The sequence below is a fragment of the Ailuropoda melanoleuca genome, chromosome 15 (genome assembly GCF_002007445.2).
Source record: "Ailuropoda melanoleuca isolate Jingjing chromosome 15, ASM200744v2, whole genome shotgun sequence".
Taxonomy (NCBI): Eukaryota; Metazoa; Chordata; class Mammalia; order Carnivora; family Ursidae; genus Ailuropoda; species Ailuropoda melanoleuca.
The window spans coordinates 4,505,432-4,520,196 of record NC_048232.1 but is presented as its reverse complement, the minus strand read 5'-3'; the positions used below and the strand labels follow the sequence as shown (position 1 = coordinate 4,520,196).

The window sequence follows — 14,765 nt, the reverse complement described above, 5'->3', positions numbered from 1 at the left end:
TCAGGGCGTGATCCCGGCGTTGTGGGATCGAGCCCCACGTCAGGCTCCTCCGCTATGAGCCTGCTTCTTCCTCTCCCACTCCCCCTGCCTGTGTTCCCTCTCTCGCTGGCTGTCTCTATCTCTGTCGAATAAATAAGTAAAATCTTAAAAAAAAATAAAATAAAAAATAAAATCCTCTGTCTTATTCGGTAATAAATAAAGATATTTGATGACCTAAATAGAATGGACATTTCACATACTTGTGAGTTTTAGGATTAGGTCTCCTAAGGAGTAGTCTTCAAGCCTCTACAACCTATATGATATTAGGTTTACCAAGTATTTTTCTGTGTTATTAGTGTTTCCTCTCTTAATTTATTAAACATTAATTAAAACGGTTTTGCCTGCAGTGGATACCATAGACGTGACAACATTCAAACCTGACTTGTTAGTATCTATATGTATTCCTGTTTTCACTACTTCTGGATGATGAAAAAAACCTGTAGAACTTGTTTACTATCCTCTTGCCTTTTGCGTATTGTGACCTTATATTTTAGTACCATTTATTTTAAACCTTACAAGGCATTGACTATCACTGCTGTTGTTTGAAATGGGGTGTTTGCTTCGATTTACCTTCCTGGTCATCCTCTGGCGCTCTTCATTCAGACTTCCATGTGGGATCATTTTCCTTCTGGCAAAATACCTCCCTTAGGTATTCTGTTGATGTGGATCTGGGGTTGATGTTTGCCTCTTCTTCCTCAAAGAATGAGGTCACCTGAGATAATGAAATATGACCTTGAGGCAGGGAGTCTCTTGTTCACCTGTATATCTACAGTGCCAGGCACGGAGTAGGTACTCACGCGATTGTTAAATCGAAAAGTGCCAGGAGAGGACCTTAGTTCCTACTTTACTGAGATCACATCCATCTGATTTTAACGTCTTGTGTTCCTCTTCAGTCTTCCCCTCAAACTTATTTTGAATCTACACATGTCCTCTTCCATCCCAGAGGAATAGCACTGTCCATTCCAAGGCCATTTATAATTTTTGCACCTTCCCTTGACCTTCTAGAAGACCTCACTCCTTCAGTCTCCTTTGTATATTCTCTCTCTTGCCATTGATTTTGCTGCAGTTGTTCTGCTCCTTACTTGCAAGTCCAGGTCTCCTCGTTCAAAAAATGAACCCCTTTTTCTAGATTCTACAACCCCCATAACATATGCTCTCATCTTCCCACTCTGTCAAACTGCTCGAGGGAGTATACACCTGATGCCTGGACCTCGTCTTGTGCTCGCTCCTCGTTTGTAATATGTCTTCCCCACCGTGCTCCTGAAGCCGTTATCTTGAAGATCACTGATCATACCTCATTTCCCAAAACAAAGATTTTTCTCAGCCTTCAGATTTCTTTACCCTAAGTGATTGGTTATTCCTTTTTCTTGAAACTTTTCCTGTGGCTCCAGGGAACCTAGTTGTTCTCCCGCTACACCTGGTAGATATCTGAGGGTGATAGCCACTAAAGCCTTGGCTGAAGGCATAAAGTTGAGTGTTGTAATGAGAGATTTACCAAACTGCAGTACAACTTCCTTCTTATTAGTGGACCCACACTGGCCCTTCCACCTTAATGGTTTCCTGGTAGATGCTCTTATGTACTAATATCACTGCCCTGGGATGTGGCCTTCCAGAGCTCCATCCCCATGATAGACCGTTTTGCAGGCTCCTCTCGAGCCTCGTCTGCCCCTGTTGGAGATGCTCTTGGTGCCTTTCTCTGGCTCTCAGTTACCTTGTCCACAACCACATTCGCTCCATGTGAGTGACAGAGAAGATGCTTAGTTTTCCTTCTCTCTCGAGTTCTATACCGAAACTTGCACCTGCCTGCTATCTTCTCAGACGTATTGCCTGCACTTAAATGTAACATCTTCCAAGAAAACCTTACCGTTTGTTTTCCTCAAGAGAAGTCTGCTCTTCCCTTCGTATTCTGTCTTGTCGATTTATGTCATCTTCCCAGATTCTGAACAACACCGTCATTTTCGAATGCCTTCTTGCTTTCTACAGAGCCCGAGTCCTAGCAATTCTACTTCAGTGATGATTCCAGGATCCATTCCCTTCCCCGTCTTCCCATCAAAGCCAGTTCACCTGTCCTGTAGAGCTGCTTGAACATCCATTTACTCCCACCCCAGGATTAGAGGCAGTTAGGATACACTATGAAATCTCTCACTACATTGAAAATATTGTAGTAAATACTCATTAATGAATTATATATATATATTTTCATGTGCATACCCTACATGGAACTTTGAACTTGTATTAGACTTTTACGAAGTTATTGTTTTAAACGCACAAGTACTTTCTCTCTTCAGACACCGGAGGGCGCTAGTGAACGCCTAAATAACCCCTCTGTTCATACAATTGTTTTGCTATTCTGAAGGACATTTGTGTGTGCGTCTGAGTGTGGGTGTATTCACACACTCAGAAAAGACCATTCAGAGCTTTTCTTTTCTTTTTTTTTTAAATTAATAATCTACTAACATTGAGATTCAAAACTTAATTGTTTTGGGGCACTTGGGTGGCTCAGTCGGGTAAATGTCTGACTCTTGATTTTGGCTCAGGTCATGATCCCAGCCCTGCACTGGGCTCTGTGCTGGGCATGGAGCTTGCTTTAGATTCCTTCTCCCTCTCTGAAACACAAAACAAAACCTAAATATTTCTTAAACTTTTAAGGCGAGCCTGAGAATCTTATGTTTTCTAAGTTTAGCAAATTTAAATAATCACTTTTAAAGGGAATACACGTAAATTTTTCTCCTTTGCAATCTTAGATAATTGCTCTTAAATACTTTAGATTGCATTTATAAATTTAATATATTCTGTTTTCTTTTAAGGGCTTCATCCGGCAGACTTTCACAAGTACTCTTAAGTAATTCTTTTAAAATCTAATAAGTGAAACTATAAACATGTTGATTATGCTCAAGTGTTCCAAACTGTTTATAAGCTAGTAAGATTTTTATTTAAGATCACAAATGCAAATTATTCACTCAGTTCACATATTTTAAAATTGGAATTGTAAGCCCGAATGTTTCTATTAGGCCCCATACTCTTAACTATCAGAAAAGCTGTACTTTAAATACTAAATAGGCACAGAGTCTTTGTCGCAAGAACTTTGCTACATTATGAAGTTGACTTATTCCCTAGTTATTTACTGGCCCCCTATCCTGTGCTACTCACTCTTCTGACCACTGGGGATACAATGTTGAACAAAACAAAAATAATCCCAGCTGTCATGGGGTTTACATGGTAGCAAGGGGGTGGGGATGAAAGTCAATAAACACAGCAATTAAATTATATTGGGTGTTAGAAGGCGATAGGTACCGTTGGGAAAACGAGACCATGGTAAGGGGGAGAAGGGGGTGGTCAGCGAGGAAGAGGTAATTGACGAAGACGTGGAGGAAGTGACATAGGGAGAATGCAGATTACCTGGAGGAAGAGCGTCCCTGGCAAAAGACACGAGAGGAGGGGATCTAGAGGAGTGGCCCGTGGGGAAGAAGGGAAACAGAGTATGGTGTCCTCAAAGTCAGGCTGGAAAAGCTGTATGAAGGAGGAGGGAGGTACTGGTCCACTGCATCAAATGATGCTTACAGGTCAAGAAGGAGGAAGGCTGCTGCCCCTTGACCACTGAGTTTAGCAACGTGGAGGTCTTCGCTGACTGTAACAAGTAGTTTTAGCGGAATGGTAGGGATGGAAGCCTGAGATGTGTGGGTTGAACAGGGAATGAGAAACAGTCCCAAGAGAGAACTGCCCACAGTGGATTGCCGTAAGGGGAGCAGAGTGATGGGCTATGATCTGGAAGGGGCGCAGGCAAGGATTTGGGGGCTTGTTTTTGATACAGGAAAAGTAAAGTGGGTTTGTGTGCCGATGTGAGTGGTGCAGCGGGTGGGGTAATGCTGATGACGTGGGAGGAAGGAGGGAGAGTTGGTGGATCAGTGCCAAAGGGGATGGGAAGTCTGGGCATGACACAGGCTGTCCCTCACCCAGGTGCACGGATGGTGCGTCCAACTTAGAGAACAGACAGAGTGTGTGGAAGGTGACGCCTGGGATAGGCGAATGTGCTGATGGGCTTTTGTGAAATTTTGCTTCAGAAGCATCCGATTTTCTTAGTGAGATGAAAAGCAAGGTCACCAGCTATGGTGGGACATGGGGAGGAAATACGTGAGGTGTGAGGAGAGAAGAAAATGAGTGAATGTCTCAGGTAGTTGGAGTGGGAGTGGAAAATGCGATGTCACGGTTGATCTGTATGACGGGCTTGTCAGGACTGTAAAGTGAGATCGCTGATTGTGCACGTACATGGGTGCACGGGTGTGCGTGTGTTTTAAGTTGTGTTCAGCTTCAGAGTGCTGGGACAGAGTAGTGGAGTGAATTCATCAGGATTTCGTCAACAAGGCAAAGCAAAAGCAGAACAAGGGAATTACAGGTGTCTACACAGCTACAGTGATAATGATTGATCACAGCATTTGCACTGACAAAGAGTGAAGGTCTGTTTTGAGGACTGACAGGTTAGCGGCCTCAGCGGGGCTGGAAGATGGTTGGGGTTGGCTTCCTGGAAAGAGCAAGCTGGGGAGATAGGAGGGATGATCGGACAGCTTATGATTTAATGACAAAGTCTGGAATGAGTTGGACAGAGTCAGGGAGTAGAAGTGAGACCAGGATGTTGGACAGGTATCCATACGCACGTTACAATCGTGAAGGCAGGAATGGTTTCAGAGAGACTGATGAGATGATGGGGAAATGAGGTGCACTGACCCAGGTGTTGGTGAATGGTTGCAACAATGGGCAGTGGGGTGATCATTTGATGACGTGAGGTTCAGGTGGGGAACAATGGCTTAGGGAGGAAGGAGGAGAATTCTCTCCTAGGATGAAACATGCTTACCTTTAAGAAAACACTGTGTCATCCCATAGGTTTGGGGTTTGCTTCCCAAGATAATTTTTTTTTTGGTCTTTTGCCTTGTGGGCTTATGGAGTCTTCTTAGTGATATCCACCGGGCTGTGACAGGTTCTAATGAAACACGCTCAACCCTAGGAATAGTCTATGATGGGAACTTCACTAATTAAAGAACAAGGCAGAATCATTATGCTGTACCCTTGAAACTAATATAATGACGTAATGTATGTCAATTATACCTCAATAAAATTTTTTTAAAAGAACAAATTGTCCCATAGCCCATGCTTAGATTAACGTGATTACTTAATTTTCAAGTCAGATTGAAATTCATCTGTAATTCTTACTAAGATAGCTAGCTAGCTACACCATTTGGCAAGATTTTGAATATCTTTGGCTCTTTTATATGTAACTTTTTAAAAAAGATTTTATTTACTTATTTGAGAGAGAGAAAGCAGGAGCAGGAGGGGAGGAGCAGAGGGAGAGGGAAAAGCAGGCTCCCCGCTGAGCAGGCAGCCAGATGTGGGGCTCGATCCCCGGCCCCCGGGATCATGACCTGAGCTGAAGGCAGAGTCTTAACCAAGTGAGGCACCCAGGTGCCCCAATATGTGCAACTTTTTAGTATAATTCTGCATTCTTGTGACCTTGTGCATCTCCCATTTTTTGGAATTCTGTAAAATATCTGACTGAATTCTGGGTGTCACTCAGCTTTCCCCGATTATTTGGTTACAGATCCAAAGTCATGCTGGTGTCACAAAGCCCCCATTTGCTTGCGGTTGGTGTTTGTTTTCAGATTTCCTCCGAGGTAGGACATTTAGAGGTCACCATCCATCACTGGGTTTGCCTCCTTTGAGGAGCGTCACTTGGGTTTTGAGCCTTGTTTTATTTTTAAAAGAGAGTTTCAATGATTTTTTTCAGGGGAGCTCAAATCAACACAAATAATCCGACAAATTGTGCTGGAATTTTCACTGACGTGAACTCATTATTATCACCCCCAAAGCCACTTCCAAAACTTTCCTGTGAACCTCAAATGCCTTTGTGTTCATCACATCTTTTTTTTTTTTTATCTTTTCCGTGGTGTGATTTCCTTTCCTGGCCATGATGAACTGAAGCTAGTGTTTTTGTCTAACCCATGAATCTTAATGATCCTTGACAAGGAGAGATCACTCTTCCCTTTGGTGTCATTCATCCCACCGTCTCTCTATGAATACAGCCAAAGCATTATTATAATAATTATTATCATTTTAATTCAAATCCACTTCAGAGAAGGGTCCTCAGTGCTAACATAGCACAGTCCCTCATAAACTCCAATGGTTGTTACGAACCTACTATTTTTTAATTTTCAAAAATGTATTTATTGCACACTACGGCAACTGAACTCAGTTCTATCAGCCTTTGTCTTTGGGGGTCCCTCCTAGACTTTCTAGCCTGTGGCGCACTCAGTTCTAGGGCAGGGGATCTGGGGGGCTCCCTGACATGTTCCTAAAACAGAATCAGATACAGTCTGTGCAGTGAGACTTTGCTGAAGAGCTTCGAGCATTGCCGTGTTCATCAGTAATCTCCTTCGCAAAATGCAGAAACAGACCCGTGAGAACCTAAGCGGCTCTCTTGCAGTCTTTAATGATATGAGGCATCCTTGATAACAAGGAGAGGTCAACGCTGTCTGCCCCGAGACTCTGCCCCAAGACGGGGCGCTCGGTAACTGACTGGGGTCATGGCCACGAAGCAGCCTGTTCCTGCGTGTCTGCCCTGCAGAGTTATCCACAGTGTGTCTCGGGCAGGGGACATGGATTGTGCATCGAGGACTCACAAAACCTCAATCACAGTGTTAAATCCTCGTGTAGGAGGAGCCCGCTGTGTCACTCAGGGATTACCGTGGACTTGTCATATTCTCCTAAAATACTCTCCAACTCTTGCCACTAACTTGGAACCTAGACTCTCACGGCCGGTGAGGTTGTTCCTTTTCTATGTACATGTTCTTCCCTACGGCGGAGAAGGCAGAGGGGCTGAGGTTTCCTTCCTTTTAAACCAGTTAGGATTGGGGCGCCTGGCTGGTCAGTTGGTAGGGCATGCGACTCGAACTCGAGGTGGTGAGTTCGAGTCCCATGTTAGTGTAGAGGTTACTTAAAAATAAAATCTTTTAAAAAATGAATTTGTAATTTGATAAGTACTTCCAAAATTGTCTCTCTAGAGTTTATATTCCCACCAGCCAGCAACAGAGGAGAGTGGCTATTCACCTCGTCCGTGGAGTCTAGGTTAATTGTCATACTTAGGGACTTTTGCCAATCTGAGAGGTGAGAAATTGTCTATGAGTGCAGTTCCCATAGGAATGAAATTTAGCATTTTCTCATAAGTGTAAAGATCATTTGAAAGTGTGTGTGTGAGAGAGAGAGAGAGAGAGAGAGATCTATTCATGTTCTTGCTTATTTGAGGGAGGGGTGGTTCTTTTCTTCTCAATTTTTAGCAGCTCTATGCATTTGGTCAATAACTCATTGGTCTTTTATATGACAGGCAAGCAGTTTTCTAATCTGTCTTGCATCTGTGTTTGACTTTGCCTTGGGGGCGGTGGTAGCGTTGGCTGCTGGTGTGTGGGGATGTCGTTTATTCTGAAGTATCGGCAACACACAGAAGTTCCTGTCTTGTGATTTATGACTTCTCATCAAGCAGAAGGCAGGAGAACCACGGTCCCTCTTTGGGAATCTGGCCCTTGGGTTTTGCAGCCAGAGGCCATCAGAGTTCTTGCCAATGTCCCTTTTTAGTGGACTTTTACTCATATTAAATCTTCTCATCCCTGAATCCCTCATATAATTTTTTATGCTGGTTGCTATCATTTAGCAGTTAATCGCTCATACAGTCTCTGGTGGTGTGTGCTACTTTTCAAGTCTGGGTTTCGAGCCTCACCTAGCGTGCCGACCCAAGAGAGCAGAGGCCTTGCCTCACCCACCAGCCTCGCCCACCAGGCCCGGCATGGGCTGGGCAGTTACTGCGGGGCCAGTGAACACCTATCAAGGGCCTAGTGGCCCCGTGCCCAGCCATGGTGGAGTTTGGGGCAGCACGAGGGAATAACTGAGAGCCCCCTCCTCACCTAACCGTTCAGTGCCCATCCTACAGCAGACCCTAGGCTAGGCCTCCTGGGCCAGACCAGGCCGTGCACACGGCTGTAGCTTGAGCGATGCCTGATGGAGTTCTGCCAGTTTGGCCTTTCCAAGCCTTTCTTTACCACTCCTAGGCCCTCCAAGAACCTCTCTGTCTCGGGAGAGATCAGGAATGGACTTGTCCGCTACCTCCCTCATTCACCTCCCCCTTTCCATGCTCAGACATGTGAAGGCCACTGGCTGAAGGAACAGGAACCGAAACCAGCCCGGGGTTGCAGAAGCCATCGCTTTTAATGGGGCCGAGGGGGAAGGGAAGGGATCTGAAGTCAGGATGGTGAGGCGTGGGTGGGGTGGTGTATGGGCAGGAAGGAGCACTTTGCACCCCCTTCCCAGGCATGGGTCATGGAGGAAGATCGTGGAGAGCAGGACGGCAGGACCTTTGCCTCTCGTCACGGGGAAGGAGGAAGGAGACGCAGAATCTAGGGAGAGACATGAACGGCCTCACGTCTGCGCAGTTGGGACAGTACTGCACTCGTGTACATGTGTGCAGAGGATGGGGCTGGGCTGGAGGCAGGAAGGGAGCAGAGGGTCTGAGCAGTGAAGCAGCCTGGAGAACCAGACCCATCCCTCAAAATACAAACCGGCCAAATTGGCAGCCCCTCACCCTCCACCCCGACCTCCGTCCCTGTCCTTGATGTGCGCCGTCCCTCCTGCTGGCCTCTGTTTCTACTTCTTACGCCCAATCTGTGCCATCAGGAGCGCGTTGGCGGCTGCCTTGGCCTGCAGGTTCTTGGCCTTGGCAATGTTGAAGAGGACGTTCATGATATTCGTGGGGACGTCGAGGGACAGCGTGAACTTGGTGCGCCGGTCACTCTTGGCCTTGTCCTGGTACACCCTCCCCTTGAGCTGAGCTGGGGGCACGTATTTGTACCGGGCGCTTCCCGCTCCACTGCCGGCCCCAGAGCCTGGGAAGGTCCTCTTCTTCTTGTCCTCTTCCTCCTCCTCCTTCTCCTTGTCCTCTCCTGAGGAGGGGTCTTGGCTGGGCAGGTAGGCGAAGGGTCTCTTGCTCAGCGTTGGTGGAACCTTCAGTGGGCTCTTCCTGACCTCCGACAGGGCTGTGTTGACACAGCTGAAGAAGGACCTGGCTCGGTGGAGCTTCTGGGAGAGGCCTGGCCGGGGGGCCCCTGGGAGCAGCAGCAGCAGCAAGATCAGGAAGTGGGTGGGCGTCAGCATCTCTCCCTGGAGGCGAGAACAGGGCCGTGAGAAGGGCTTAACGCTCAGAAGACATGGGTTAACATTCAATGGGCTTTGGTAATATTCTACAACGGTTCCCAAAGTGTGGTCTCGGGACCAGCAGCACCATCAGAAGTTTGTTAGAAATGCAAAGAATTCTCAGGTCTTGCCCCCAGAACGACTAGATCAAAAAGTCTGGGGCCAGCGATCTGGGTTTTAATCAACCCTTCAGGCGATTCTGATGGTCGGTAACGTTTGAGCGCCATTAATTGGCTGGTATTGATGGTTTCTATTTCGTTCAGCTTTGCTGGTCATCACTGGCCCTGAAAAATGAATAGTAAATATGCTAGGTGAGCATTTCATAGCTTGCTTGGGTCGATTTTAGTGGCGAGTGACTTACTTCTCTTACCTTAGTGCTGCTGACTCAGTGGGTCCCTGCTGCTTAAAGACCATGGTGGGTGGTCTGGTCAGTGTGTCTGAGGCAGATCGTCAAGACCCGGCCCCTGCTGTGCTATCAGCGTTCCTCGGGAGCAAACAGGTTGTGGATTTGGTTGGTTTTACTACAGAATTTATTAGGTGAAAGTCAGTTTGGTCTCTGTCTAGAAGTGTCAAGTATTTCACAAGGATCACCTGTATTCTCTAGTGTTTAAGACTGATGCAACCTCAATCCTAAAACTATCAGTTGTCTCTATTATATGTACGTTCTTGGTTATCCATCCGACTGAATGAGAGAGAAATTGTCTGAGAGCTAATCCAGGGACACCCATGTCCAAGGACATGCTGTACCAGGGGTGGGTCAGTGCCTTCAAATGCAGGGCAGGTCTTGCAATTGTCTGGGGTTACAAGGAGATGCTCAGAGGCATGAAAGGATCATGGTCTATAGTGATCATTGAATCTAGTCTTTTATTGAAAAAACAACAACAACAACAGAAAGAAAAGGAAAAAACCCTAAATTTAGTGTAGGAGGCATGTGTGGCCATGACAACATCCAGCTCAGTGTCCCTCCTGTACCCTGGACTGTTTGGGTTTGAAGCCATCATAGTTGTTGGGCCTCTGATCAACAGTGCTGGGCGAGCAGGGGAGAAGGGCTCGTGCTGGGCCAGTCCCACCCTGTGCCCAGCCCCCTTGGCAATAATAGCTCACAGCTGTGTCAGAAGACCATCAGAATTTGGATTGTGGGTGGTCACTGTGCCTTAGGAAAATGGTGAAGTGGACAGAATCCACCTCCTGTGTCCTAGGGCCAAACCCACCCTGTACCCCAGGCCCCCTTGGTCTGTCCTGTCGGCACTCTGTCCAGCTCTGAGCTAAGGACACGAGGTTCATTGACTTCACTGTCACCCTTCATCAGGCATGAGAAAAAAGTGTGCGGTCAAAGGTGTGGGATTTCATCAACTCCCCCCAGAGGAAGGACTGCTGACTGTTCTGCACACCCCGACATGCTAACCCCCCTACCTCCTCCCGTTCTCAGGAAGCCCAACGATCCCTGGAGGCCCAAAGAGTGAAGGGCTGCACTGTTCACTTTGGCTGCTTTACCTGAACTTGGAGTTTATTTTCTGCCTGAGACACCCTTGACTCCCACAAAAGAAAGCAAGAAAGGTGTGGTTAGCTATCCAACTCGGGGGACTGCTTCTATAAGGTAGTTTTTTAGGAGGCAAAACAAATTGGATAAATAAATCAACACGGGGGGCCTTCTGGGCATTAAGAAGGCTAGACTAGCACAAGGTCATTCTGTTTCCTGTGGTGACAGTCAGAGGGGAGGGCTGGCGGTCCAAGGCTGAGGGCTAGCCTCAGCTCTGCAAATCATGGTCCACATGACCCGGAGCAGGTCATTTCCCAGAAACAAAGCAGGAATGAACCTTCGCTGCCTTCCCAACTTCTTCAGGCTGTGAATGGACGGGGATAGAACTGACCCTTAAACGCTTGAGCCTCGTTCTCTCCCTAAAGGACAATCTTGTGAGCCCTACATCGGGCACGTTTCTATAGAAGCCTGGTTTCCCTGGACACTCCACGTCGTGCCTACCGCCTTCCTTTTCCTTTCCCTTAAGAAACCAGGTTGATTTGATTGTTTGTTATTTGTTTTTACATCACAAAAATGTCATTTATTTTGTCAGATGGCTATGAAAAAAATAGGCGATCCTTGCTGCGTCTGGGCACGTGGCGTGGTGCAGAGAGATCAACACGCACTCTGGGATTACAGAGACACGGGTTCAACTCCACCCCGTTCTTCCTGCCCTGAGCACCGTGGCCAGATTGCTAACCTCTGTGCATTCCCATCTCCTCATCCGATAGATGGGGACAGGGATAACTACCTCGTAAAGCTTGCGTGGAAGATGAAATTGAGGTGGAAAACACTCTTGCTCTAGCCAGATGCTTAATAAAGAAGGCTGCTTCCTCTCCGTTTACACATAAATCATCTCCAGGTCCTATTAGGATAAGATTCGGTTCCTGCACAACCATTTAGGAAGCGATACCGGCATCGACGTATTTTTATCTGGATCTCTACGTCCACATCTCTAGATGCCGGGTCATTTTGATCCACTCGTTCGGTCCTGCAGACCGATATCTTTACCGTGGTGTATTTCTGGCTTTTAGTTTTTGGCTGTTGTACCACTTTCTCCGTCCTCACCCCGGCAGGCTCCTCCTGCCCTGACCTCAGTCTCAGTCAGCGGCTGTCAGCTTTTAGAGTAGTTCAGAATCACGTGAGGGGATTGTTCACCCACGGGCTGCAGAACACCTTCCGTCCGTCCCGGGAGCTTCTGGATCAGTAGGTCTGGGATGCGGCCGGAGCCTCTGCGTCTCTAACTCGCTCCTGGAGGATGCTGGGGGTCCGTGGACCACACGGTGAGAACCACCTCCGGGAGCCCCGTCCTCCTTAGAATTGCACAGACAGCAGAATCTCGGAGAACGTTTGACACGGGCGTATTGACTATCTTTATGGGAAAACGGACTCAGCCTCTCTCTTAGTAGCGTGTTCAATACCCAAACACTCGGCTTCATCATTTACTGAGGAACGAGCTGGCCGTGCTTGTTTTGTGTAAACATTGTGCGAATCGTGGCGTTAGCTGCTTTCCAGCTCGGAGGTATCTCAAAGCTTTGGAGCAGTTTCCAAGGGCTTGTAAGGCCAAAAGGATTTAAAGACTCAAAAAACCCAGTTCACGGAGAAAGGGTTAATGCTGGCGGGGAAGTCCTGGAGAGAGCTCTGTTTGGGGTTTGCGGGCCAGAAGGGAAGAAGCCCTGCCCGAGAAAAGAAGCCCTTTGCTCCTCCCTCAAGTCTGATTCTGGAACAAGCGCCCCTCCTACATTCTTCGGATTCTTTTGCCCCCACCCCTAGCGAGCCCACACAAAGGTTTAAGAGGTCCCTGCTACCTGCCCTGAAAACGAGCGCTCCCCCTCTAGTTACATGGAAGGGGGCAAGCTCTCCATCTGTGCTTTTTGGATTTGCGTGCCTGAAACTCCACCCTTCTTTTGGGTTCTAGCAGGACTTCCCGAGGTGCTTCTCAGAGCTGTCCCAGAGTCACGCCCCAGGACGTGAGTTGGCGAGGGACCCGGCCCGCCCGGGAGTCAGAGCACCCCCCGGGGAGAGGGTGCGCTGAGGGGAAGGGTGAAGCCAGAGGCAAACAGCCAGCTTCACCCGTGCCAGCCTGTTTTCCGGAGGCAAGGAGGGCAGGATTCATCCCCATTTTACCCTGGTCGACTGTAAACACCGGCAAAGAGCTGAATAAAGGCCATTTTATAAGACTGCGGCTGCAGAATCTAGGGGAACTTGACGCATTTCAACAGGTGTTAGAGCAAGGAGCTGTCCTCTTAGGGCAGACTCCTGGAAGTGTGTACGAGTGCCACACACGTTCCCACAGGTGGCTAAGCAGCTCACCTCAAAGTGAGCTAGGAGGGTTTCCACGTGAAGGGCTCTTCCCCCCAAAGAGGGAGGAATGGCTGGGAGGAGCGTTGACATGTTATAGAGAGCGTGTCCCTGGCCGTGTTCATCGTCATTTCATTTAACCCATTCTCAGAAGTGGGGTGCGTGTGTGTGTGCGTGGTCACTAGATTGCCATGTTTGGGGGCGCCTGGGTGGCACAGCGGTTAAGCGTCTGCCTTCGGCTCAGGGCGTGATCCCAGCGTAATGGGATCGAGCCCCATATGGGGCTCCTCCGCTGTGAGCCTGCTTCTTCCTCTCCCACTCCCCCTGCTTGTGTTCCCTCTCTCGCTGGCTGTCTCTTTCTCTGTCAAATAAATAAATAAAATCTTAAAAAAAAAAAAAGATTGCCATGTTTGAGGAGAAAATTGCAAAGAACATTTCTCAGAGAACTTGGACATCAAATAGAGACATAAAAATCCATCTTTATGTTCCCTCCCCCTTACAGGTGGCACCAAGTCATTACAGATGTCTATCCCCTTCCTCTATCATCCCCAGCTTGCCGAGGGAGAAAGCACTCTGGGCTCTGGAGGCAGAGGGCCTGGGTTCAAAGCCATGCTCACCCCCTCACCTGCCCCCGGGTGAATCACTTGGCCTCCCCCGGGCCACAGCCTGAGGAGAGGTTCCCTGCCCCGCAGGTATACAGAGAGGAAGGTTCCCTGCCCCGCAGGTATAGAGAGAGGAAGGTATACAGGCAAGCCCCCTCCTGCTCCTGCAGGCAGGGGTGTGGGGACTACCAGCCTCTAGTTTGTAGTTTCTATTCACACCCACCTCCCCATTTCTTGGGGGAAAAATACACTGGTAAGAACCCGTTCTGCCTCCGATCTGTCACCTTTGCAAAGCAGGTCTCTCTGTACCAACAAAGGGAGGAAGGGTTTCTCCTTCCCTAAAACGCACACTGTGGTGTTCCGCACCTGCTCCCTGGGGCTGGTGCCTGGGGGTGCCTGCAGCCTTTGTCTCTCACCCCTGTCCAGTCCCCAGCACGTTCTGCCTCCTCCAGGGCAAATAAATTCATCCTTCGTGGACAAGTCCCCAGCCCAAAACCTTACCTGTGAGTGGCCTTCGCTCCGGAGTAAAAATGCTCAGCGAGCGAGGCAGGCGGCAGCTTCAGGACCAGGAGGTCTGCCCCAGAAACATCCCCTTGAACTTCTGTCTCTGCTGGGGTCACAGCTCCTTCTTTTCTTGTATTGTTCCTGAGTGGGCCGTGATATATCCTCTCTATGGAAACCACTCCACTCTCTAGTGTGTGTGTATATATATAAAAGTGACAGGTCACGGGGTGGATTGTCATTCCAGACGCCCTGTCTACACCGGGATGCGATTTCGTTTAAACTACAACGGAACCAGCCGTCTGCGTCATGGGGATGACAGGCACTCTGTGTCCTTGACCCCTCCTACATGCCCCCCCACCTGGCCCTCCCACCGCCTCCCACTTCCCCTCCTGCCCTAGCAACGTGCTCATTGATAAAAAGAAGAAAACGCTCTGTTAAACTGAGAAGGAGCTCCTTTGAAGAGTTTTATTATGGATCTTAGTTCTTACTGATTTCAGTCTTCCTACGTCCTCATCACTCTACCCCTCCTTTGGGAATCTGGACACAGGACCTGCTTGGAAAGTAGAGACGGTGAC

The 14,765-nt window shown here is 48.2% G+C and overlaps 1 protein-coding gene across 1 annotated transcript; it reads right to left on the bottom strand.

Moving 5' to 3' along the window:
• Positions 1-8,270: 8,270 nt before the first annotated feature.
• UCN3 (urocortin 3) lies at positions 8,271-14,320 on the bottom strand. The gene is made up of 2 exons (XM_002920342.3): positions 14,188-14,320; positions 8,271-9,231 (listed from the first exon to the last, which is right to left on the bottom strand). The coding sequence occupies exon 2, from the start codon at positions 9,223-9,225 to the stop codon at positions 8,719-8,721; it is 507 nt and encodes a 168-aa protein (XP_002920388.1). The 5' UTR covers positions 9,226-9,231; positions 14,188-14,320; the 3' UTR covers positions 8,271-8,718.
• Between the last annotated feature and the right edge of the window lie 445 nt (positions 14,321-14,765).